Raw genomic sequence first — 27,779 nt, 5'->3', positions numbered from 1 at the left:
CGAAAGAAAGATTTGTTGATAGTATAGTACAATATTGAGAATTTTATAGGATTTTTTGAATATCTTTCGTTAGCGTCCCCGCATATGCAAAAAAAGACTTTTTAAAAATATATTTCCGTCTCTTTAATTTGTTCGTATTCCTATATCTTTCTCCTTCGTGGAAAATTGAGCATTTCAAGATATAGAAATTAATATCTGGCACGCTATTTTCATTTTTATTCTCGTAAAGCGCTGTAGATAGAAAGATACATCTTCCAAAGCATAAAATTTCAGGGATATGTTTCAACGAAGATTCTTTCGCTGTTTAAGATGATGGAACCACGCATAAGTGAAATATAACATTGAAATATTAAATAAAATTGATTCGTTCATTCATTTCAGTCAGCCCATGTTATACCAACATGAATATCGTGTATTTCACCGATCGAAAATCGTCCAAATATTTTTCGATGTTTGTGCCGATACTTTTCGATTTCTTTCGCTGTGTACTTTAAGTTACACAGTCCATCGATGAGTAGGTTATATACATAGTCAAACTCCTCGCTGAAAGAGAATCGTAGAATATTTTTCATCACAGATGAGAACTGCGTCTCATCCGGTTTTGTGGGCTTTACCACCGAACGAGGCGGTGACTCTCGACGATATATTGATTTATCTAGGCAAGTGTAAAAAACATAATATTTCACACGAAACCGCTAATCTCGTTTCTTCTTCTCTTTTTCGTCTAATTCTACAAATTCTTATTGATTGTCGATAGATCGAATTGATTAAAGCACACCTTTCATTTCTAATTATAAACGATTCTTCAGTTTCGATTCTGAATGCATTCGATTATAATATTGTTCCATTATTAGGCGAATTTGGCATCTATCAAAACTACCTTATCGTCATGCTAATGTCTTCCTGCTTTTTTATCGCGTTCATCTATCTCGCGCAAGTGTTTCTCGTCGTGGTACCGACTGAATTTTGGTGCAAACTTCCGCAAGTAAAAGACCTTACCGTTGAACAATTAAGGGATTTCATGATACCTAGCGCGAAAATGGTCCCTTACGAAGGCCATCATTTAGCGTATTCCCGATGCTGGGTATACGATATAGCAGTGGAAAAAGCGATCGCTGCACGTCAGCCGGATGCAAATTGGCCGGTGAAGAAATGTAACGAATGGGAATTTAAATTGTCCTCTTCTGACGTGCCTTACATATCCGTAGCCGCAGAACAGAAATGGGTAATAATAAAATTAATATTAAATTACCGAGCAGTTTTTCATTAACGTTATTAGTTTCTATTGAAATAGTCATTTGAAAATTATCGATATTTTATCGTAAATTATTCGAAATATTATGGAAATTTTATCGATCATTGTTCAAGATACTGTCTAAAGTTCATTGCAAATTATACGAAACTTTGTTATGGATATTATTGGAAATATTAGCAAAAATTTATTGTAGAGTAATCGTAATATTATTGAGATTTCTCGAAATTTTGTCGAAAATTATTTCAAATATTATCGAGTATAATTTGAAATATTATCGGAGGTATAATGCAAAATGTTTGAAGTATCGTCGAAATTTTATCGGAAATTATTCAAAATATTATCGAAACGCTGTCACAAAGTATCCAAAATTTTGTCAGAAATTATTCAAAACATTGTCAAAATTTGCAAATATTATTCTATCAAATATTATCCAAAATATTATCAAAATTACTGTCTACTAATATAACTTGAATTTAATGTTTCTCATTTTCTAACACAAATTTCTACCAAATCAGGTATGCGACGAAAGTTACAAAGCGACACTAGCACAGAGTATCTTCTTTATGGGTTCGATTGTTGGAGGCATAATATTTGGTTGGCTAGCTGACAAATACGGAAGAGTTCCGGTTTTAATTGCAACCAATGTTTTTGCGTTCGTCGGTGGTATTTGTACCATATACATAACCAAATTCTGGGAATTCTGCATCTGTAGATTCATCGTTGGTATGGCCTATGACAACAGTTTCGTGATGACTTATATACTAGTTTTGGAATACGTGGGCCCCAGATGGAGAACTTTTATCGGTCATATGTCCTATGGAATATTCTATACTATTGGCATGATGGCTATACCATGGATAGCTTATGGAGTCGCCAATTGGCAAACTTTTTCTCTGATCACGACCGTTCCAATATGTGCTGTTATAGTCGCGCCTTTCGTTGTTCCTGAGAGCGTCAGGTAATTTCTATTTCGCCATTTATATTGTAAATGTGGCTGTGTATGCGTTTATAGGAAATTTACAGGTGAAAATATCTAAAATATACTATTCATAATAATACATGCTTGGGCGAAACAAATCTGCGTTTGAATTCAATTTTTTAAATAGCGTGAAATTGAATAACGTTGTTCTGTAAATCTAACTAAAACCTTTTTAACATCAGTTAAGAGAAAATTTAATATAATTTTCGTGGGAGTTAACGAATAAAGTCGTATGAAACAGGTGGTTAATTGGAAAGGGACATATCGAGAAAGCTATGAAGATCATCTCGAAGATCGAGAAAGTAAATAATCGCACGATACCTAACGATGTATATAACGAATTTTTGGAAGATTGCGGGAGAACTGCAGAAACCTTGGCTGGGGAGGAACACACAGTTCTCGATTTATTCAAAACAAAACGTTTAAGGTATTTATAATATTTACTTGAGCACTGCGCTATGCTTTCTGCGCTGTATACTATACCTTACACTTAATTAAATTATATAATTCATTCGTCAAGCGTTACACAATATACAAAAATTGCCAATTAGTAACTGTAAAATTTGATATGATTTGAAATTCGATAGAAATAGAGAGGAAGAGGAGGGTGTTAAAAAGTGGCCATTTTTTGACCTTCTTACGAACGAAAAATTCTTGCAGGACGTTAGGAGTATCTCTGAAGGAACAAAAATATTTATTAGCATTTATTCAAAATATAGGAAAGTGGAAAGAAATGAGTGCAAAGATGAAAAGGTGACAAATGGTCAAACTTACAATCCCCTAAGAGTCCTAGTGGTAAATCAATTGAAGTTTCGAATCGTATGAATCCGAAAAATCACAAGATTCGTTGTTGCCTATTGTTCTCGCATAGCAATAAATCTGGTAATAGAAATTGATATTTTGAAATATTTCTCTAACCAGCTTCTATTTAAAGAAAAATTAATTTTCACTCAGTACCTCTTTCCCCAAGAAATGTCAAAGATAACTACTATTTTGGATCATTGCTTAAATACCCTGCAAGAATTTTTCGTCCGCAAGAAGCTACAAAAATGACCAATTGCAAACATTCTCCTTTCAATTCGGATGCAATCCTCCACAGAAGGATCACGCTGTTATTAACGGCGGTATGGGGCGTCATTCAAATGGCCTACGACGGTCACATAAGATGCTTGGACCGCCTCGGCATGGATGTATTCACTACATTTACCATAGCATCCGCGACCGAATTCCCAGCCGAGATGGTAATCGTCTACACTCTTGACGTGTTTGGTCGAAGATGGACGTTGTTCGTCGCGGTGATACTCTCCGGATTGTTCAGCCTACTCGCATCCAGCGTCTCGGTAGGGATCGTCTTCGTCTCTTTCGCAATTTGTGGCAGACTCTTTATCAATATCGCCTCGAACATCGCGATGCAATACGCGGCTGAATTACTACCGACGGTGATACGAGGCGAGGGCGTGGCGTTCATACACGTGACAGGATACGTTACTTCCATCTGCAGCCCCTTCATCGCCTTCTCCAGCAGACTCATGTACAATCTGCCGATGATCATCCTTGGCACGTGCTGTATATTTGCTGGATCTCTCAGTCTCTTCCTTCCTGAAACACTGATGGAACAACTGCCCCAAACGATGATGGTAATGCCGATTACTCGACTGTGCTTCTCTATGCAAATACTTATTTTCGACAATATAATTAATCCTTAAACCTTAAATGTGGGTGCTTCATGGCCGCGTTATTTCGACCGGCTTGAAAATTTTTCGCAAGGTAGTGGGTAAGAAACCTTTATTTTGTTTGCGTCTAAAAAATGTTATTTGACAAAAGTTTTACGATGACCATAATTTAGAATGTTCGAAGATGTTATATGAATTTTTAGGGGACTTTTTTAACAAGCGCTATCTATTGAGAAATGCATCGGACATGAAAGGCTCGCGATTACAGTTTAAGGGTACCGTGAAAAAGTTTGCAGCCTGAAAATTAAGACAGTAGAGCCTCGACACTCTCTGCGTAAATCCATAAAATTCCGCAATCTAGCGATTGCCCCGTAGCGGCCGAGTCTGATGCGTGCTTCGAATCAATTTCGACTGTATCGTGTTTTTCTATAATTGCTAAAAAATTTCTTAAGTTCGAAGAATTATCGTTGATACGGGCGTTTTCCTTTCAATTCCGTTCTAAAATATTTTCTTTCTTAGAGTGTGCTCAAAACTCACAAGAGTCTCTACTTGATGAAACATAAATGTTTCATATAGAATGCATAATATATTGATATATTTTGCATAATATAATTTCGCTAGTCGCTGTAAATAGCTTATTCTTACGATGGTTATATCAATATTGAAAGTTAATTGTTAAAGGACGGAGAGTTATTCGGAATCGATCAGACTTTCTGGGAAACGCCATTGACGAAGAAGAAACCACCGGAACCAATGGTACATCACCTGCACGCCAAACGTCCGGTAAGACGACCGGCCATACTGCGCAGCAGTATGATTTCCGGTTACATTGGCAATGTGAGACGACACACTCTAATACAACGAAGAGTCCGAGCACTCCAGAGACACTAAAACACCCTACATTTTCGATCAAAAGAGATACGTTATTACTATTATTATCTTAACCCTTCCGTTCCTGTCGACGCGGTCAAAGTGAAACTACGAAATAAATAGTATAATAATAGAAAAAAAAAGAAATAGATAATAGAATTGTAAAGCGTCACTTTGATCAGAAGCTGATCTTGTAAAAATCGTAATTTATAAGTTTATTTGTCGTGTAACAGGGAGAAAAAAGTATACACAGATTGTGTCTGTTAAATATATTTAGGAATAAAAGAGTTACTGTAATTGGATCAGAGACTGAAGGTCAAATGACAAAGAGGATTTATTATTAATTAATTATTTAAATAACAAAAAACAAGGTATATAATAGGACGAATGGATAATTATATTTATACAGTAGGTAAATAAGATATTGTTCAATTTAGAGGAATTAATTCTTTAAAGAGATACGATGTTATTTATGTAAAGAGAATAGGAAGATTCGCCTGTACAAAAGGTCAGTTTTTTATTTCTTGAATAAACTTCGAGATGAACGATTACAAAAGTGTATTACTGAAAAGAAATTGATTATACTATAATCAAAGATGATAGGAAAGGTCTTAACGAAATTTCAACGAAGAAAAGAATTTATAAGAATTATACAAATTCTTAAAAATACGAAAATGCTTCTTCTCAAAATGTCTTTTTTCCAAAATTTCTACGTCGACAGTAAATATAATGAATAATCATTATACAAGTTCCTTTAAAATCTTTGGAAATACCAAAAGACAGGATTTCAAGCTTCGTTGGTCTTTTCCAAGAATTCACTCGAACAACGCGTGTAATTAATAATAATTAAACACGCTGGAGGTTCGAGCTGGACAGACGTTTAGTTAATTGCCGAAATTAGCGACAACATTGGGCTTGACATGTGGCTCCATTTAGAGCCGACACATTCGTCGTGCTCCGATTTCGTTTCCCATTCCTTTGAAAAACCATAAATCGGGCGGTCGCGCGGCTTTTCTTCTTGTTCCAGGTTGGAAGCTCACCGTGGGTGGTTCACTAAGAAAAGAACATTGAAAAAGCGAGAGATTGAGGCGCACGGTCTCTCGTTACGTTGCAGATTTTCGTATCCTGTTTAGTCCCAACGATTTATCACAATTTACTATGGAATTTTTCAACGATCCCGCTATCAATCTACGATATTCTAAAAAAATTCGAGAAAAATTTGTAAACGAATCATCGTCTTCGTTCTCCAATTCTTTCGTCTAACGTTATATTTGTCTTCGATGAAAGAGAATAATTTCTTCTTTGGAGTCTCCATTTTTTGTACGTTGAATTTTTTATAATGATTGGCGTGACAAGCTTCGGTGAAGAAATGAAATTAAATGAGAGATTCGAGATTGATTTCAACGGTCTCCTTTAACTTTCTTTAGAGAAGAGAAAGGGTGAAATGTGTTTTTTGAAGCCGCTTCTTCAGTTTACCGAATGAAATCCGAGACGAATTCATGGCTCGTCATTTGACACGACTAATGGGCCCATAATGACCAAGCAACGTGTTCCTGGTGGCCAGGCACACCCAAATTCTTCGGTCATGCGGAAAATAAGTACCTTTGGTCATACTTCACGATGCAATTTTATTCCTTCTATCGTTTCTGGCAGTTTGAACTTTCTGTTTGTTCTTCGTAAGAAGGAAATAATAGAAGAATCTATGAAATACATAATTATCTGAAATCTGAAATTATATTTGGAATTCACACACAATCCACAAAGATTCTAATGCAATCTCAAACAACAGCATGAAAAATCTCTCAACAAGAATATTATTCCTACCCAAACTTACTCGAACTTGCTCAAACTTTCTCAAACTTCTTCAAACGATGTTACAAACTACAAAACTTCTTTAAACGTTAAATCCATTTACACCGATCACGTCCAGACAACAGAGTCTCTCAAACTAAATTCCAAACAATGTAACAAACTACGTATCAACAAACATATTATCTTTGAGAAAACTTGCTCAAACTTCATATCATTTGCGTCAAACATATTGGTTCCAGAAACAAGTATGTCCAATAACTTTGCTCGAACCATCCAAACCGGCGAAAATAATCAAGAACAATACCCCCAAACTAAACCTAACCACCTTCGATCCTCCATCTACCCAATCTCATCCGCAAAAGAAATAATCTTGATCTGGAAGCAACGCCATAGCGGCGGTTTCCGTATTTCAAGGAGCAACGGCCTCGCGTTGACAGCGGAAACGAGTGTGAGCTCGTAAATGCAAGATTGCCTGCCCGTTTTACGAGCTTTCTATCGCGTTTTCGGGATTATTTGAGAAAATGGAATCCTTTGTAAAACCCTACCTCTCACGATTCTCTCACCCCGGCACTTAGAAAAGAAGGTTCCCCTTGCTCCAGGATGGACTGAATAAAGTTTCTTGCACACATTTGGCAATAAAATTGAATCATTTGGAACATAATTCAATATATGTATTAAATTCTGAATAATTTCGATATGTTTCGACTACTGATAGGTTTCTTAGGTATCGACAGGAATCTGTACAGTTTGGAGAAGTCTTAAAATTCGTGTAAATTTCAAAAATATCGCGATAAGTGTTGAAATTCTTGATAGGCTCGAATAAATTTTCAGTTTTCGGTCTTTAAAATTTGTATATGATCTTGAAATTGTTAAAAGTCTCGAAAGTCTCAGTAAGCCTTGGGATTGTTGGGAATCTTGAAATTCTTCGTAAGCCTTGACAAAATCTCGAATCTCTATAAGTTTCGAGTCCTTAGAATATCTGTAATTTCTAAAACCCTTTAAATCACTTGAAGTCTTGAAAATCGTAATAGTCAACTTTCTCGTTTTCAGATTATATCGATCTACCGATCGAACAATTTATGAAACTTAGTTCTGATGAATCCAATCGTAAGACCTGATTTCAAGTAACGCGGCTAGATAATATCGTGTGTAGGGTGCTTAAAAGCAAAGGATCGCCGAGCGTGTTGGAAAAATGGTGTCGAGGAAAGGGGTGGAAAACGTGAAATGCAAACCAACTGGAAAATCGTAAAAGCTGGAAATGTAACGAAACGTAATCGGGGCCGGTTGGTCGAAACACGATGGGCGTTGCACCGAAAGGAAGAAAAGGGGATGAAAGAGGATGAAAAGGGATGAAAGCGAGATACCGCGGCGCGTATGGCGATCGTTTTATTGCGGTCGCGTCCTTCAACGAAAGTTGCCGTAAAAAAAGAGCCGCGATCGTAAAAGTTTCAGCCGACACTTTTCTCTTATCGACTACTCTCTTTTCAAACTTTCTTCCATATCCAACGACTTTCGACGCTAATGAGCCGTATGCGTTCAAAATAGAATTATAGGGTGCACGCGGCGTTTTCCTTCTTTTGGTTACATTGAAACTATTTTTCTTTCCTGTCCCTAGAATCAGAAAATTTTTTGTAACTTGTCGACTTGTGCGTGACGGTATGGTGATTTGTTTCGCTCTTATGTCTGTGCTTTCGCCTGAAAGGGGGCGTTGATTGTGGGAGAAGAAGTTATTTGAGAAGGAGGAAATCTTTGGAGATGTCTAAAGTTTGTTGATAGAGTTTGAAGTTCTGGAATTTATGTATATTTGTATTTCTGTCTGGTGGGATTTTTGTAGATCTTTCGGGGATTATAAGATACACATCCGAAAAGATTAAGTACAAAAATATTCCATCAAACATGAAAAGGTATAAGAACAGAAGGATAATGAAAATTCTAACAGCGATATTAAAAATTTCATAGTATATTTTCAATAATATTTTATTTTATTACAACGAATTATACTGTTATTCTCTAAATAAATGGTAAGCTTTAGAGAAGAGTGAATAATTCAAAGAATAGTGTAACGATATGAATTAACTTGACAGACATATCAACTACTTACACAAGATTTATTATCTACTTATCGTCTCATCGAAGAACCCCTTTCCAAAGGATATTCACAAATTGAACCTATATCTGTAGCTACTTCAGATTGAAACAAAAAAGTCCAAATTTCCAAGAACCAGGTCAGTTAAATCTCACACTGTTCGCAGCTTCAGTATCCATCACCATCATTCATCCTCCACAATTTCTCAACGACTCGTCCAGCAATAACCAGATACATTCGATTCGGTTTCTCGACTCGAAAACCCTCTGCGTAATCTTTCATACCGATTTCTCTGTGCAAACAAACAATTTTCTGCTAGCAGGGTGTAAGAGCGGCCCGTAGAAGGTAAAAACGCGTGGATACACACGTGCGCCGCGGCGAAGCGCCGACTTTCCGGCCAATTTGCGCCGATAAAACCGAACCGACCGTGGCTACCATCCCGAGGACGCGTCCCGCCACGGCAAACCGGCAATTTTCACCTTCCACGCAGCCTGCACTTCCTTCTCTCTTCTACCAACGATCATATCCCCTTCAGAATGTTACACGGCCGCCTTCTCCGACGATCCTCCGCTTCCTACGTGATTGCTCGGCAACTACTGTTTGTTTAACCGACCACTCCGCCCAACGAAACTACCCTGTCGAAGATTTTCGCAATTTCCGCCGCGTTCCGACTTCCTTTCACGCGCGATCCTGCTATTTTCTCGTTTTTTCTTCTGCCATTCTCTTTTTAGTCTCTCCTCGTCTTTTTCGATTTTCATTCGCTTTAAGTTCAGTTCGAAGAGGTAAGGGCAATTCTTTCTGTTAGAATTCGCGATACCGTAGCTCGGTCGGTACGTTGGTTTCTGTTGCTTTCCGAGGAAGAGCGAAGGTCGAGAGTACCGGATTGCGGGAGAACGAGTTGAAATTGTGGTTGCAATTCCGTGCAGCGCGGTTTACTGCCACGCGGAGAGGTTTCGCGGGTCCGAGTAACGTTCGCCAAAATGGGGGAAGCCTCGATGGTTTCCGGGACGCTCCTGATGGAGTGAGAAGCCTGCACGAGACTCGCTCCCGTGGATTTCAAGCGATTCGCTAGTTTATGACTGTTGTGATGGATTTTCTGTCGTTTTATCCTTTATCGTTTTTATCTTCTTTTATATCGAATGCTTGCAAATATACTCGCAAGCATACTTTCTTCTAGGGTATGATTTATTTTGAAAGATCCTCTTCGAAGTAGAAGACAGAGAGCAAAGGAGTCTAATGCAATTTAATGAAAGTTTCGTTCGTATATTCTGTTTCTTATTGATCACACAAATGTGAGAAGAATTTTGTGGTAGTTAGACCAATTACGTACAACACAGAAGTATATTAATCCTTGAAAATCTTGATAAATCTTCCTCATTCACTTGTTTCTTATTATATGTAGGTGTATCTATGTACAATATTTAATATAGGTTTATATTTTGTTTCTTATGAAATGCATAAGGAGGATTTCCTAATAATTAAATCAAATATAGATTCCTACTGAACATATAAATACACATATAAATATTATATATATATATATATATATATATATATATCAGTAAAGAAACAATATACTATCATAATAAAGTATATACCTCTGATAAAATAAAATTAAAAGAATACCTTAATAATCGCATACCCTGATCCCATTAAACTCAATACAAAGTTAATGAAAATCGGTACATATAAAATAATCACAGAGGCTAATATAAAATTAATATCAACAAATTATTATCCACAAACCATTCATTTCAACTATTAAAAAAAGGAACAATCCAAAGAGACCAATAATCTTCAATACTAAAACCTTTAGCAACAATCTTTTAATACAATCTCTTTAAAACCAACCAAATTTTTATTTTCGTCTATCAATCACAATCTCTGAATGCAGAATACTAATTATAAATTATACTTTACTCCACGAGTGATTTAAAGAAACATTAAACGAATAACTCGTAAACCGGCAGCCATTTATAGAACGGAGTTCGATCACTATTTTATCAGTGTTGCATACACATGTACGAAAGCGGCCATTCATATGGGCAAAGTAATTCAATTTCTGTCCATTATCCTCGGGCTGGCGGCGGGACTCGATTTGAAAACGATAAGCGGCGTAAAAGGTCGAATTAAAAGGAGTCGTGGCGATTGCTGGGTCTCCGGTTCTACGAGCGATTTATGCTGGCGCATAAAAGTCGACAATACCCGGCTTCCCATTAAAATCGATGCCCGTGTCCGACCCGCTTTACAGCCGAGCCGTAAACATTAATTAAAACAAGAAAAATCAATGGCGTTGTTAATTTTTCGGATCGTGATGTGGGTCGTGCCGTGGCGATACTTCACGCACGGTACGCTCGTGATAATATCGTTCTCTGGTACAATGGTAAATGGTAATTATGTTTCTTCCACTCGTAGGAGGTTTAAAGGATGGGGGATGTCGAAATATTATTTTGACGTGGATTCCATGTTGTAAAACTTTTGCTCCGTAAATAGGAATATAAAAAGGAATATGAAGTTTTATTCTGCGATATTTTAACTTTGTAAATTTAAAGGACGCAGAATTTTATTTCTCGGCGAATTGTAGTTTCATAAATTTAGGGGAATTTCACGTTGGGAGATTTGTGTATTCACGAGAGCAAAGCTTCAAATCTTGGACCATGTGAATATTGCAACATCGAGCATCTACTTTGAATCAAAAAACTCTACAAAACTTGTAGGTTTCTACTTTCGAAATTCTGAAGCTTAAAATTAAACTGCAATGGTTGCGTATTTATACTAATTCAGAAATTCATAAATTCTTACTATTAGAATTCTCAGGATCTTTTTAAATCTTCAAAATGTTCAACTTTCCGAGCCTCAAGCTTCAAAGTTTCAAACCCAAAATTTCAAAAATTCCAAATTCTCCCGAAAATCCTCGATCCTAATACGCTAAAAATCTCAAATTTCTTCAATTAGAGCTGCTTCATTTCAAAATTCCCACTATTACTCGTCCCATTAAAATTTCCCAATAAACGTCGACCTGATTTACATGAAAATTTCCATCGTCACAACGATAAATCCCGCGAGGTTTAATCTCCATAGAGATTCCGTAACGACGATAAATTCCAACTGGAATCACGGATGTCCCTGTTAATTTCGTAGACCGATTTAACCAACGAGATCGGTCCGTCGGATCTCGAAAACGTGGCTCACGTCGCTATAAAACGTCGACAATTACAGAGATACGCGAAAACAGCTTCAATTACGGCAATTAGCGAGGTTCGCGGAATAGCGTCGTGTCAAGGTGCTTGTAAACTCGATAGAAAGCTCGTAGTACGCGTCCATTTTGTTTTAAACACAAGTTGTCGTGGCTACTGTTCATAAAATCCTTATCATCTCTATGGTTTATTTTATTTCTCTTTTTTAGTGGTTTTTATTACTCGATAATGAAGTGAGCCGTTTTTCCGTGAATTTAATTAGTTTGATTTACTGTAATTAGAAGAGGGATTATCGCTTGTGCAGCGTTTATCGGATAGGTAATCTCGAGTAAACGAAGTTAGTTACGCAGGGATCAGTTATGAACAAAATTTTACAGATAACAGGTATTTTGACTCGTTTTCCTTTTCCTTTGCCATTCCGGGAATTGTTTAATGTCTCTTGAGCTTGGAATTCGAATGTATTTAATTTCGGAGCTCTATCAATTAAAAACCTTGAGACTTGATATTGTAAATTTTCTATCAAGCATTAAAACCTTTTACGATTGAGAATATTTAGATTTAAAAATTCTAGATAATAAATGCTTCAACTTCACGCAATGTGACGTTTCTTAACGTAAAGAAACTTAAAATTTGCATTTTTCAATTAAAAAATTCCATCCCGTCATGTGCAATTTAAAACTTCGTAAAATCATAAAAATCTGTCGAACTGGAATCTCCGGCCTCCATATATTTCCAATCCAAATTCTAGTTGCAAAATTTTCAATCTAACAATTCGGAAGATCATGAATCTGTCAAACTTAAATTCCCCAACTTTTCGATGCGAGTCTGAAAATTCCAATTCCATCCAACCTCCACAGACCTGCACCTTGACCCTAACAATTCCGCAAGATTCGTCAAAAATCAAAAGAACACGTCTGTCCAGAGTCCACAAAGGCGTCCCTTGATGTTTCACCCCCGTGTCGCACAAAGGGGCGGCAAGAATAACATCGTCGTGGAAGAAAAGAGAGTCCCAACGCGCCGAGTACATTACGCGTTGTGTGCTTACAGTTTATAGGGTGGCTGCCGGCGATTATCCCCCGGCAGTTAACTCAAATTGCATTATGGGAGGGCTGGTCGCGTTCTGGGGCCGATTGCGGGGTGGGCTGGAGCTTTCCAACCCCCCCACGATCATCGGGGACCTCGTAACACGCTGTGCACTTTACAAACGAGCCGTATTTGCACGCGTTCCCCGTCCTTATCGATCGTGATAACGGGGGTGATAACGCGGCTCATCGGCTGTGAAACTAATTTTCCGCATGGAAATGATAATGGCGTTGTCCGCGAGGGGAGAAGTGATTTCTTTCCCGCTTGCTTGCATAATCAGTGAAATAATTGTAATTGCGTTGCCCCGGTTACTCGGCATTTCATCTATTAACTGTAAAAGATGAATTCAGAGGATTTATAACGCATTGATTATGAAAATATCGAATAGATTTTTAATTTTTAATTTGTCTTTTAATACAACAGATGATGTGAAAATAATATATTTAATAATTAAACAATGAATCTTCTACTGGAATAATTTAATCTGAGAAAGTAACATTATCAGATTGAAACATTGCTTATATAATAGTAATCGACCTACATTTGTAAAGATTGAAATGAATTTAATCAAAGTTAGGTGACGTGCGTTTTAAATTTATTTTCGATTCCTGTTAATTGCCTTCTTCTCTACGATTAATTGCTTTTTTCCCGAATTGTTCCGTATTTAATTGAACAAGTTCTAAATCCAAAGATTCTAATCCATTAGAAAGTAATGTGATAAACTTCCATTCTAAGCTGAATCTCCCTCTTTAAAATAATCTGAAATAATCTAAAATATTTATAATTAAACCTTTATATCTATAATTAATATACACAGTGACGTTTTCGCTTCGAAAATTGATTAATCTCGGCTTTCATCGATCTCCACTCAAATTGCGTTAATTTCGAGCGCAACGAGGCGCGAAGTGTGCGCACACGCGCGCTCTTGGTGGTACGCAATGGGGCATCCCCGGGTCTATTTGTTTAATGGGGATTATTGCGTAGCCCATAGGCTAGCGGATTGAAATCAAATGACACGTGACGCCCTTTTACTTTCTTTCGCCTCTTTGTGCTATATGGAGTGAACCATACGAAACGAGCTTGTTACAGAATATTCGAAATCGATTCTCTTTTCGGAAATGGAAGGAATCGTCGATTTTAATCATCTCTTAGACTCCGGTCACGAATCATCGATTGCGAGGAGCAAACCATAAAACTTCAACGTCCTTCTACGAATTTTAACGGTCATTTTAACGTTCGATGTTGGAAGAAACTTTTGTAAGATTCAGATAAGTCGTGGAATAAAATTGGAATAGGGTGCATAGTTCGATGTTCGTGTCTTTTACGTTGAGTTAACGTGTGATTAGGTATGGAACGTGACTTCACTGGATGTTGCAGCACCTTCAAAGTTAAGTATCATACGATTTAACGTCGATACTGCTCACCATCGTGTTCGCAACTTCGAAGAATCGCTCGAAATTACACGTTCTCGATACGCGCGATCGAAAAAATCGTAACGACCTCGCTGCGGGTTAAAGTCTCATTCGCACTTGAAGATTGATACGTAATGCAACCTTACTCCAACACATTCGTTAGCACGTTCTTTTCGCTGAAAACCTTCTACATACTACGACCATTCAATCTCGAAAAAGAACATTGTCAATATTAAATTACTTAATTGATCTTTCTATAGAATATTAAGATAGTACATATTTCTTAAATTATTTCATATGCGATTTTAAATTTTTCAGTGTTTGAGAAATTAATATGTTCGAGGAGAATCTCTACTGTATTGATATAATCACTTGTTAGGTAAATTGTCTGAAATAAGAATGGAAGTTCCTTTACTTGGATCATCGATAACCGAATATGGAGAATAAGAAAACATTTCACACAGTGCGAACATCTATTTTAATATAAACCACGCATACAATAAATGGCGTATAGCGTGTTCTAATTTATTACTACATCGGCTACATTTTTCTAGTCGTAATATTTCGTATCAAAAAATATAAATACCACTGCAACTTGAAGTTGAATAATTCTATTTCTGTATGGTCAAATAACGCAAGTGTGGTCGTGGCTTAACTCGTGGCTCCAAAACTAGCCAATCTTCGCGCGAAGTTCGAATTTGCGTAAAACGACGTGATGTAATATTAAATCAGCCAGGCCCGCGTCGTATACGATCAGATTACATTATGGCAGAAAATTGCAAGCGTGCACCGGGCTTAACGCGCGGCGTGAAACGGCGTGCGAGATCTTCCTCGTGCAACTATTTTGCAAAACTGCGCTTCCAGCGTATACCTGCTTAACAACAAACGTTGCAAACAAATTCAATCACTCGGTCCATTTATTGTAATACGCGTTTTCAGACTTTATTATACAAATTCCGCGCTGCCAGACATTGTAAAAGAAAGCTTCCATCATTCGATAGCCCATATACATAATCTTCCGACCAGTCCAATCAGCTTCAATCAATTACCAATCTATTTGCAACTCTCAATCTTATCGCCTATACGTTTTATGCTTCTTATAAAATCTTTTTAAACATTTTTTTTTTTTTTTTAATGCAGGTACTCCATTTTTGCAGGTTCGTAAAAGAAACATCGGGAGATTGAATCGTGAGAATTTATCAACGGTGCTCGAGATTCGATCGCCTAAATGGCGTCGATCGAAGGACATTGACACCATTTCTGTACGCAACTCGAACGAAAAACAAGTACGTTTTGATTCGTGCCCCACGATTGCGAAATTCCAAGCAGAAAAACAATCTGAGTGAGTCTTGATATTAATTAGGTAATTTAAAGCGGTCGAAGCGTCAATAAACTAATTAAGAACCACAGCTTGCTGCCTGTGAACCGGAACCATAGATAATCTAATACACAATTCCACAACGTTTCATCATAATTACATCAGCTACCCAGGCGATAATTCTTTTTCTGTCTTGTTTCTTGGTTAATACTTTGTCCATATTTTCTTCTTCATTTTGTTCGTTTTTTCTTGGAGGGGGGCTTTTATCAGTTTACGTATATATTTATATCAACCGAAGGTTTCAAAATTGGTGACGTTCTAGCAAAACTTAGTCAAAATTAATCGATATAAAAATTTCAATTACTAAACAAATTTCAGATTACGACACGGAGTGGCTATAAAAATCATTCGCACATATCCTTATCTTTTAATGAGACATTTTTTTTCTCGGGTTCTACATTTCATTTTCATAATATCCACTTTTTGTAGTCACATGAAAGTATCATTAAATGATAAGAAAAATTTATTTGGACGTAAATTAATATATTCAACGCAAACAGTTTCTGCGATTGTTACTTTCCATGAGAAACATTGAGAAAAATTTCCTTCTACTTCGTTTTACTTAAAAGATGTTTAGAACACACTATGTATTGTGGAGAAATATTAAAAGAAAAACAATGTCGGTATGATGTATCGACATTGCTCAGCGAAGGTCTTCTACCTCCTCGATACATGTATCGATACCACATTGAAACGTTAATTAGGATATGAATGCTGTAATATAAGATGTTAAAAGATTAAAATCATACATGCAGTAGATGATACGTCATGACACATCCACGAAGATAAATATATTTATTATAGAAGATAATAGAAAGTCGATACCATAGAGTCTGACGACTATAAGAAAATAACTAAATTCTCTAAAACCACCAAACAAACTTGGTAACAAACAATGGAGGAAGCGTTGTGTTGCCATAATCCACCCTTTCCCTCGACTGTACGACAAGGAAGAAGACGGGGTTGGCGGTGAATCACAGAACAAGTTCCATGCAAATCCGCGTAACGGGACCGTTTATTCGGCCCATAAAAAGCCCAATAAAACCTTCTTCCGAGCGAGAAGATGGCCTGTCCCCTCTGTCCACCCCCTCGCCCCCTTTGTCGCGCACCCCCGACAGAGGATAAATCGTCGGCTGGAATAAAGGATACACCGCGGGGGCGTCGTGAATTCTCGTTACGACTCGTATCCAGAAACGGAGAGAAATCGTTCTACATATTGCCTGGAATTGATCTTCTCCCTTTCCCCTTTCTGCCATCTTTCTTCGTTCGTGGAAACTTCCACCCCTTATTCCGACCAATTTCCCTCTTTCCTCCCTTTTCAAACTTTCTCGTTTATTTTTATCTTTCCACGAACCGCGTGGTTTTCGGAAAGATTCGGACTGTAGCTTTAGAAAACGAGAGGCCGGGCTTTTCGTGCCAGGTGACGAATGGCAGAGGGAATTTGGAAAACGAGGACAGGTTCGCCGAGGTTTAATTAACGAGCTCGATCGAATCGCTTGTTAGGAGAACCGTTCGGAGGAGGATGATTTAGAGACGCGTCTGGTAGGATTTATGAACCTCGGTATATTTGGAAACGCGGTTTTTGGGCTGAGTGCGCGGGTTTTTGTCAGGTTTCTACATTCAGAATGCGTGTAATAGTGTTTTAATTAATAGCACGGTTATTGCTAAAAGTGTTTCATAAATGGGGAAACAATTCGAATTTTTCACGCGTATCAATATCTTCGCATTTTACAATCTCGTTTCAATTACAGAATCGTTTCTTTTAAAAATTCTTTATGTTGTAGCATTTCTAGCGATAGAATGTAATTTTCTTATCCGTTTTTTATTCCTCTTCCGATTTTTATTAACGCTTTTGCATACTGCGCTAAGGTTGATACAAAAATCTCGGATGAAATTATATATATTGAAATATAAAAATAGCTGACAATTACTTAGATATATTTAAAAATACTGTCAGCTCACCGATTTCGATGATTTCTTAATAAACCTCCTGATAATAACTATTAAAACCTACGCTAATGTATGCGTTAGTATTGGTTGCTAACCACCTTACAACGAGGTACACGTATGGGAAAAAGTTGTTCGAAATGTTGATTTCTACAACATATTCAAAAATCATTGAAACGGTGAGGCACCAATACTTCTGTATAATTACCAAAAGTAATATGTACTTAAGGAAGGTGCTTAAAAAATATTAGAAATAATTCTTCGAAAGTTCATGATGCTATCGAAACCTTCTAATGGCGTATACGAGAGAAATTTCTGCGTGATGATAGACACGTTCGCAGATCAACCGGAAGCCAGTCGAATAATCCGCCGCTGCTGCGTTGACACTATAAACAGGGTCTCGGTGTTGGGAAAATATTATTCCAAGGAGGGTCCGTCAGAACCCTTCAGAGGGCCACTGAAAGCGATACACCGTTTTGTATCGGCGCCAGGTGGCGAGCCTTGTAGATAACATTAAAGCCAATAAAGAAAATATCGCCGGCTAAGTAGAAGGAACCTGACGAAGAGGGAGCACAGTTGGAGTAATGGGGAGTAATAATGGCGAAATAATGGAAAAATAACAACGAATCGATCTTGGGGACTAAAAGCTGAGCAACGTTACATTATAGTTTAATGTAAGAAGAAGAATAGTAGTGTTATTAGTTAGCGAAGATTGGTATATATGTATTTGGAGTAAAATTTTTCAGAAGATGAGAAAATAGATAAACGAATTGGTAAATAAATGGTTTAAAGGATCATGGTTTAAATAATTTTCTGTGTTTGAAAGTTTGAGGGATTAAAGGGTTGTTAACTTTACGCTTCTCACTTGCGATTTTCCATCAAATATTAAATTGTAATATAGATTCGTACCGTTTTTATACGCAAATATAAAATAGCAAATATAAAAATAAGATGACTTTACATTACAAGCCAATATTTCACTGATGATACAAATTCGACTGTGCAAGAGAGCTCAGCCAGCATCATCCCTCTAGTCAGCTCCCTAAACTACCACCTCCTTCGCAATTTCAATCCCAAACTTTCCAAATCTCCTGCTTCTCGCATAAAACCTACAAACATCTTGAGATCCTGCCAAACGAACGTAAAAGGAAAACCTAAAAGAAACCCTGAGAAAGATTTCTAAAAAGTTAAAATTCTGTCAGATGCAAAGAGAACCGGCGAAATTCCACGAAGGACCGAAGTACCGCGAAAAAGAAACGGCGCACGTTGTCGGAGGAAATTTAATTGCCGGGCAAACCGGCGGGAACACGGTGTTCCGTCGGCGTGGATTTCGCTTCGGCCGTGTTTCCACCGAAATCAAAGGCGACCCGATCGTTCGAGTGGTAACATTAAGTGTTTCGACAACGGGCGTGTTCGAGATAAGGGCTACACGGTCCTCTCTTCCTCGCGACCGACAGATGCGCAGCGAAAGTCGATCGCGAGTAGAGCGTGCCAGGCTCTTCTTTCTCCACTGGTGAAAATAAGCCGGCAGATAAGGGTGAGAGCAACGTTGTCGTGTCGCTAATTTATACTCCTCGAAAGAAAGCTGGTTCCAGTTCGGAGGAAAGCGCGTGCCCAACATTTTGTTCTCTATTTTCTTTTTTTTTTTTTCTTTTTTAAATATGTACCCATGTGACTGAGAGAGAAAGTTTCTTCCGAAGCTCTTCTTCTTTTGGCGCCTTAAGAGTTTAAGGTGCTCTCAACTTTTTATTACGTTCTAAGCTTTTTTAGAATTGGTCTTTATAATTGCATATAATATAATAAAATAACGTATTATTCATTAGGAAATCGCATTCTTTTCACTAAAAATATCTTTCGTTTATTTATATCCGAATTGTCGATAATCCCTTCTCTACCTTTTCTACGTATCTTTAGACGAGAAGAAAAAGATCTGTTTCGTTATTTATTTTATTATTATATTCACTTTCATTGAATTCGTGCCTTTGAGACAGCTGTCAGACTTACAACCCTACATAAACTCTACACAGTACAACGATACCAATTTTCTTTTACATTTGTGACACTTATTAATCTAATTCTTATTCTAGCTATCTTAGTTTAACCTACCTTATCCTGTTTTTGTCTTCGTTCTATTATTTAACTACTCTTTAGAGAAACTTGACCATTTCTAAAAAGAAATAAATTCCAAACAAATGGCACGTAAAAGAAATATTTAAAAACCATCTTCTGCTATTCTTACTGAAACTTTTTTTAAAAAATACATAAACAAAGCTATGGTGAATTATTCTGAACACATCTATAACTGTTTCGGCTGTATTCTATATGAAAATCTGCCATGTTGCTCATTAAAAAGATTTATTTTCGTCTGCCCAATTATAAAAACTTCTTCCTCCATCCTTTTCACGTACCTCTGTCCAGAAAACAGATTCGTACTCCATAGATGCTACCATCGAACCATTCTGCGAAAAGAAAGAAAGAACCTCCTCCTCTACTAACTCTCTTTCTCTCTTTCTCTCTCTCTCTTTCATTTGGTTGTTCACTGGAACGCTGGAGGCGCGTTAACGATACCATCTCGAGGCGCTCTTCGACAAATTCATAAAGTGCAGTTCATAAAACGTACCCTTAAGATAGACGGGACCCTCTTGAGGTTGCGAGAGGGAGAGGAATGAGAAAGACGGGGAGAGGGAGCTCGTAACTTCAGCGTAAACGGGCGTTGCGTTAAGTCGACCGGATAAAATGATGGCTCGTGCGAACGGAGGCAGATGCATCCACGTAAGTGCAACTCTTGGCACGTCATACCGTGTATCCCTGTCTCCTCCGTTCCTCTTGAACCTATCTTCGAGGCAAAGTCATCGACAGGGACCACGGGAACCCGTTCTGTGTCTGCTCGGAAACCATAAAAACGTCCTTCCCCTGATCGAGAAGCTTCGTCATATTGCAAATGGTTTCTCTCTTGCGTTTGAAATTTTTGGGCGATTTTAAACTATACGCTTTTTATTTATGGTATTAGTTGTGCGTCTTATGTCTTACATTTTTTTATTCTTTTATTTTATATGTTTTTGGGGTACCAGTTGACCATACAATCTGGCAACAAAATTCCATACAAAGACTCCACTGAAAAATATGGAAAAATGTGAAAAGCCTAATAAATAATAATAAACAAGGGGAGAATTCAAATTTTCAATTTTTCCAACTCATACAGAGCATCCATTAATTCCAAATTATTTCATAACTAGTCCGATTCTTCCAAAATCCACGATATCCGCTTCCATTATCCACAAACCATGTCAATTTTCCAAACCACGCGAAGTGCTCTGCGTTGCTTCCAAATTATTGAACAATTAGCCCGATTCTTCCAAAACAATATACATGAGCCATAAATAAATCGCACGTTTAAAAAATCCAATTGAAAAAAGGTTGCAGCCAGCTGAACGATCAATCCCATCCCCAAGCACGGATGCTAATTGCGGCGAAGAAGTGGAATTAATTAGCATTTGCTCGCGGTCCAAGGACCGTAGTAATATTCGTCAATGGCGTCTCAACCCCCGAGGGGCAAACATCTAGACGCCCTTCTCTCTCGAATAAACGAGGAGGAAAGACGAAGAACGAGAGGGATGTGTTAAAACGTATTCTAATGCGTGAATGCGTGCGTGCTAGGCTGAGCGAGCGTGTGCACGATGGTTTAACAAGGGTCTGACAGGCTCGTTGCCGTTGTTATTTATCGGTTATGTCGGCGCATCTCCCATCTCGACGAGAGAGAACCTCTCTCTTTGTCCCTTTCTTCCTCTTCCTTCACCATTCTTCCATTTTCTTCTCGCTTCATACGCGTTTCTTCTTCGTTCTTACTTTGGCTCGTCTCTTTTACTCTTCGTTGTCAGCTCGATGTTCGCGCGCGTAGCACTTCTGTGGCCCTGCTTGGACACCAGTAGCGTAGAAGTGCTTCCTGTGATCCGGGAAATGACGCGATGGTGGATCCTTCAGGAGAATGGGCTATGGATGTTGGTTATGTGGTCTCTTGGTCGTCGTAAAAATTGTAAATTAATTTTGTAGGTTTACGGCATTCTTCCCATTTTCGTGATTTTTCAACGGATCTGAAATTTCTTCATTGCAAAATACTTTAAACATCCACTGGCATCTGCTTCACCAATCTGCCTTTATCGAGTCTTTGCAAAAGGTACTAGCTACCCCGAATTCCTCGCGAACTCTTGAGAATTTTCATAAAATCAACAAATCGGAAACGATCTATCTAACATCGAAACTAACTCATCGACGAATCTAAAACGCAAATTCCTCAGAATCTTCATCCCGGTAAATCTAGGCGTAGAATACACACTTGCCAAACGTCTAGAAGCTCAATAAATTAAGAAAAACCGTAAGAAGGTTAAATACCGATGTTCCTATAAAATATAAGCTTGCAAAAGTGTTGGCGAACTCGATAAAAATTGGCAAAAATCTTAAGGAAGCTGAATATAATATAGAAACTGCCGAATTGGCCAAAGAAGCCAAATATAAAAGACAAACTTCCAGAAATGTTCGCAAACCTAACGGATTAACAAAAATCTTGAGAAACCTAAGTACGTGTAACATGGAAACTGCCAAATTGGCCAAAGTATGAAACACAAGCTTCCAAAACTGTTCGCAAAGCCAGTAAATCGACAAAAATCCGAAGAACCTAAAATATAGAATAGATGCTGCGAAGAAATACTCAGAAATTCATGAGAATGCGACCAAAAAATGGTGAAGAATTATGAAATACAAAATCTTGACAGGCTACGCCATTGGGAAAGACGTGGCTTATGGAGATGGCGAAGCGCGTTCTCCTGTGGTTTATACCGGGCTGAAGGGGCGCGGGTGGTGAACTGTTAGTCTGAAGCACGTGTTAAAAACATAACCACTTACTTCAATGGGCTCGGGGTTTATTTATCGCGCCTAGTCTCCCCCGCACACGGTTCGCCATGTTAATACGGTCGGGACGGTTGGCGACGAGATCGACGTTGCCTCCCTGATGGAAAACGAACCTGATGGGAAAAATTGTTTTCTTCAACGATGACGAGTGATTTCCATGCTATAGAGCAACCTCGATGATAACCACGTAGATGATGGAATTACACGAACGATGGAACACGTTTAGCTTGTTTCTAAGGCTGAGAACGATTAAATCGTTTCCGGTTGGTAAGCGTTTAATGGACGAACATTAGCGTGTCGATATCTTAATGCCACGACGGGAAAAGCTTTTCGGTGGAAGTCGACGGGTTAACATCCTGTTTTGAGCGACGCTCACGTCTCGTTTCGCGTAATGGCGGTGGCGATGGATACGGTTATGGGTGGTTTTGATGACTCGCGGTTCGGTTGCGTGCAACCCCGGCTTGTTTGTAACAATAATAACGCGTTTGGTCTTGTTACAGGAATTTGGCTCTCCGCAATGATACATTGACACAGTGATTGCGTTGATTCGATGCTGAATTTGGGATTCTTCGCGATATCTTTTCATTTATCCTTCCCGCAGAATCTAGATTCTTTCTTTTTTTCCTTATTTTTGGATCGTTTCTGTTATTTTTGTGTTCTTAAGGGGTTGAGAAAATAGCGAGGGTTTCAGAGCCACTGGATTGGAGAAAATGAAAGACGAAAGATTAGAGGAAATAGGAGATGCAAGGTAAAGGAAATATGAAACTTCTGTAGTTGAGAATTGGCAATATTCAATTAACAATATTGCGAAATAATTAACAGAATCAAGACGTAGCATTCCCTGGGAATTTCATAAAATTTACCAAAATTCTTCAACGTTACACAGAGATGAGAAAAGAAGCAGTAAAGGGTGAATGCGCGTAATTTCATTCAACAAAAGTCTTCCGCGCAGTTTCCCAAATTCTAAAGATTCTTATCACTTAATCACCTTATCCAAAATTTCCGTGAAATTTCATAAAATTCCCTAAAATTCTCGACAGTTCCGTAAAGAGCCACTAAGGGTTGAATTCGCATAATCGAGCGGGGTTTTCGCGCGGCAGTCCACGGAAATCGCAGTTAACATCGGCTGGACAGATTTATCAGGGCTGTTCCCAAAGGAACGCTCTGTCAACGAGGCTGGCGACGCGTCCCATGGGACGGCGACCGTTCATACATGCGAATCGGGAAAATTCTCGCGTGGAAATTTGCGCGGTCCATGCACACACTACCGTAACAACAGCCATCAGCGGCGAAATGGTATATGAAGATGAAAAGGGATGGAAGAGCGGGACGACGCCCTCGTTACGCTTTTAATCGTTTCATCAAGTTGTTGTTAGCGTGCGGAATGTGAGACCATTTTGCGGGCGATTGGACCGCGGACCATCGGCCGTGGTTGTTTTCTCCCTGGCGGGTTTTCGCGGCGATTTGCGCGGAATTGCCACGGCAAACGAGCTCGAATTTGACACTTGCGTTACACCATCTTTTCTCTTTCTATTCTTTCTCGGTTTTTGTTTTTGTTCTTTTTTTTTTTTGTTTAGTGGAAGTTTGAAAAGATCTCCAATAAATGCGTTGAAAGGATCGCGGTTTAAGGAGTGGAAAAATTGTACTTTGAAATTTGAGATATTTAATCTTGTCTTTCGCGTGACTAACGCTTTTATCTGTTTCTCTGCAGACCCTTTCTTGGCTTTAAATAAGTTTGAGTTAAAGCAAAGCAGACTTCCGAATTTTTTGAATAATTCGAAGATTTGTTGGGACTATCGTGGTTTGTATATCGTTTGTCAACAAAGGTTGTATACATAAGATACAATTTTAAAAAATAGTTAATGAGAAAGTTTAGTAAGTTCGTAAAATGATCTAGAAAATTGCTTCGTAAATTCTCTTTGTAAGAAAGTTCACTTAAAAACTGATTCGTTTTATCTTTTCAGCAGCGAAAAGTTTCCTGGCATTCGTAAGATCTAATTTTAGTAAAATGTTTTTTATTTGTCAGCATTTATAAAGCTTCACTTTTGAAAGGTATGGTCTGAAAATTTATGATCGCAATCCTAAAGAAATATGAATATCTATCGGTTTATACATAATACGCCACTAAATCATGAAAGAAATAGTTTGAATCTACTAAACTCTTCTAAAAAGAAGACCAAGATAAATCATATATATTTCAAACACCTCCCCTACTGCACAGACACAGCTTGCATTTCCGTTATATAACCTAATCCATTCCAACATCATTCTCACATCATTCTCTTCGAAATTCCTCCGTATTTCTCTATTTATCCAAAGAAATGGACGATTTCCAATAACAATCCTTCTACCGTCAAAACCATCAACGATGTGAACCGAAAGATCCAATCCAAAAGATTCCAATCTACATGACAAATACCTTTTTTTGTTTTCTGTATTTATCGTTATATAAATATAATATAACATAAAATATAAAGAAATTCAGAAATTAAGAATTTTGACGACGAGAGTTCGACAACATCCCCTGCCAAAACACGGTACGCCCTTAATCGCTTAAACGCGTTTCCGCCACAGGCCATCGAACAATCGAGAAAACGTGTCTGCATTCCCGTAGATATAGAATTACACTGTACGAGAAGCCTGTACGAAAGGAAAGAATGATCAAGAAAGGCTCACCTACGCGGTCGCGGTTTAATAATCAATTTCTTGTACAGCATCGCGCGAGTGCGGGATCGCGTTAACGAGGCTATAAATCCCGCGAGGAAAGCGTTGCTTTTTCCAGGGAGAAGGAAAAAGAAAGGGGGAAAAAGAAGAAAGAAAAAGAAAAAGAGATGCATGAAACCAGCAAACCCGACATTCGATCTGTTCTCGAATCGGACTCGACTCGTAAAGATGGCCACCGCGGTCTCGCGCGAACCCTGTAGATTCTATCTCCTAGAATTATGTCTTTATTAGCCGGAATCTCTGTCCGATGAGCATAACGGGTCTCGCTGGGTCTGCAGGTGTCTGCTTGGACCAACGGGCAACAACGAAATGGAAAAACGAAAACGAATTATGCGTTTCGAGATCGTTTCGATCGAGATCGTCGTTAGTCAACGTTCCCTTGCAAGATCTATAATACAGTTGGGGATGTAGTCAGATCTGGCTGGATCTCTCTTGACTCTTCTTAGGTCCACGCGTTCGGTAGCCGGTTGTAAATCTGTCCAGGTTTTTCGCGTTTCGGGAACCGTTAGCTTTTCGTGCCTCTGGAAACGGGATCCTTCCAAGATTCTTACCGGATAACTGAGAGAAATTAGGAAAGTTCTGTTACGCGACCTATGGTCTTATTTTTCGGAATATACGTCGATCCTATCATGGAAAATGTGTTTTTCTTTTCGTCCTTTTTTTTCTAAAAAGAGTGTTTAGTGAATAGGATTTTGAAGAGTTTGTTCGCGTCACAGATGCAAGATGTACAGAGCACTGCCCTTAGCATTTTCAGGAAAATTTTGGAAATGATGAGGTTGAGGTTGACTGATCGAAGAACGAGTAGATGAATTTGTAATAGAAAAGTATGATATAACTCTTAAGTAAACATACTCTTTTAGTGTTACTAGACAATTGAATGATAAGAAGCACGTTCATATATTTATAGCAAAAAGACATTACCAAAAAGGTTAACCTTATAGCTTTGGCTGGAGGCTACAGGGAACATAAATAGAAATCTGTTTATTAGTTCCTTTGTTCCTAGACCTTGCAACCCAAAACATAATGTGTATTCAAGGGTACAATAATATGCACCTCTCCTCCTAATAGCAGTCTCCAGGTCACGGATATACATAAATAAAGCTTTTCTTCAAGTAGTTACTTCAACAGGAAATGTTCCGATTTCTAAATTAGATTTTAGAAAAATCTAGCTACAAATATCCCGAGTTTGTGAGCTCAGATTCCGAAGATTCTGCCTTGAAGGATGTTTACTTAGAAGTTATCCAGGTCTTGAATTACCAAGACTGAAGACTTCGAAGATTTCTATACAAGTTGTGCAAGAATAGCGAACTATAAAAGCTCGGACGTCGATAGATGCGAAACTGCGAGAATCCTAAGTGACAGAAACACAAGCTTAAAACGTCTAACTAGCAGAATCGTAAGTTAAACGCTCCGACATTTAGAATTTCAATTTTGATAGCTTCCGCCTTAAAAGTTCTCGACATAAAAACGCCTACTGAATTTTGCCAGCTCGGTATCTTGAAAAATATCATAAACATCACAAGAAAGAGACTACACGTTGGTTCTTTCGCAACCTTCTCAAGGCCGAGAGGCAAGAAAATAAAGTATATATCTATACGCGCATTTTTCCACCTTCAAATTTCCCGCGAATGCATAAAAATTCGCGGATAAATATCTATTAACGACCCTGCTATTTCATCCATCCTTCGATAATTCAGAACAGGAAGTGACCGCGGTAGAATACGCGCGCACGTTTTCCGCTATTTTCTCGTAATCGGTTAAGAATAGTTAAGATACAGGGAAGGTCCTGCGGCAACAAACGTAATGACAACGAGAAACAAGCGGGAACGAGCTGGAAATGAGGAGCGATTACTATCGGGTGAAAACGATCGAATGGAAAAACTAGCGTCGTACGACCGACGAATAGAATAACGACAGCCTCGTTGATCACAGATATTAGGTGGCCATTAAAATTACCCCGGGCCCTGTGGAATATTCTAATAACAGGAAGATAATGTAATTGGCGGAGGCCGCGTAGCTAAACGATCGTTTAGCGTGTGCGTTTCGAGCAGTAAAACGGTCCTGATGGCCGCCACGTCGTACGAATACAAAAGTGGATAATGTCTGGAAAGGTTCCGTTAACGGGGGGAAACACGCGAAATCGCGCAATATCCTCTGATAAAATGGCCCTCAGCTACGTTTCAACAATAATGGAATTGTATAAAACCGGCGGTAGTTAGAAGATTGTTAACATTCCGACGCGATGGACGTTTCGACCGTGAGCCGAGCACTGGAAGGTTGAACGGCGTAAAATCGCGTTAAACGTGTTTTCAGCGGCTGTTAAAATTCCTTCGTCCGTTGTCTCGTCAAACGTGGAATTCGACGAAACTCACGAATCGCTTTCGGAGACTGCATTTTAGTCGTTAAAGCGGAACAGTGAAATTGTAGGTAAACTTTAACTTTTGTGTGTTTATAGATT

At 38.4% G+C, this 27,779-nt stretch overlaps 1 protein-coding gene across 1 annotated transcript in view; it reads left to right on the top strand.

The window, feature by feature from the left end:
- Nucleotides 1–577: 577 nt before the first annotated feature.
- LOC122575890 (organic cation transporter protein-like) overlaps nucleotides 578–27,779 on the top strand; it is a 28,466-nt gene continuing 1,264 nt past the window's right edge. Inside the window, exons 1-8 of the mRNA XM_043745379.1 lie at nucleotides 578–659; nucleotides 855–1,225; nucleotides 1,771–2,213; nucleotides 2,476–2,661; nucleotides 3,334–3,871; nucleotides 4,589–4,744; nucleotides 15,508–15,524; nucleotides 15,612–15,653. Coding sequence (XP_043601314.1) covers nucleotides 578–659; nucleotides 855–1,225; nucleotides 1,771–2,213; nucleotides 2,476–2,661; nucleotides 3,334–3,871; nucleotides 4,589–4,744; nucleotides 15,508–15,524; nucleotides 15,612–15,653 — 1,835 coding nt within the window. The remainder of the gene's footprint in view (nucleotides 660–854; nucleotides 1,226–1,770; nucleotides 2,214–2,475; nucleotides 2,662–3,333; nucleotides 3,872–4,588; nucleotides 4,745–15,507; nucleotides 15,525–15,611; nucleotides 15,654–27,779) is intronic.

Source organism: Bombus pyrosoma, linkage group LG15 (assembly GCF_014825855.1).
Source record: "Bombus pyrosoma isolate SC7728 linkage group LG15, ASM1482585v1, whole genome shotgun sequence".
Taxonomy (NCBI): domain Eukaryota; kingdom Metazoa; phylum Arthropoda; class Insecta; order Hymenoptera; family Apidae; genus Bombus; species Bombus pyrosoma.
The sequence above is the reverse complement of the archived record's forward strand: the minus strand, read 5'-3'. Positions and strand labels throughout refer to the sequence as shown.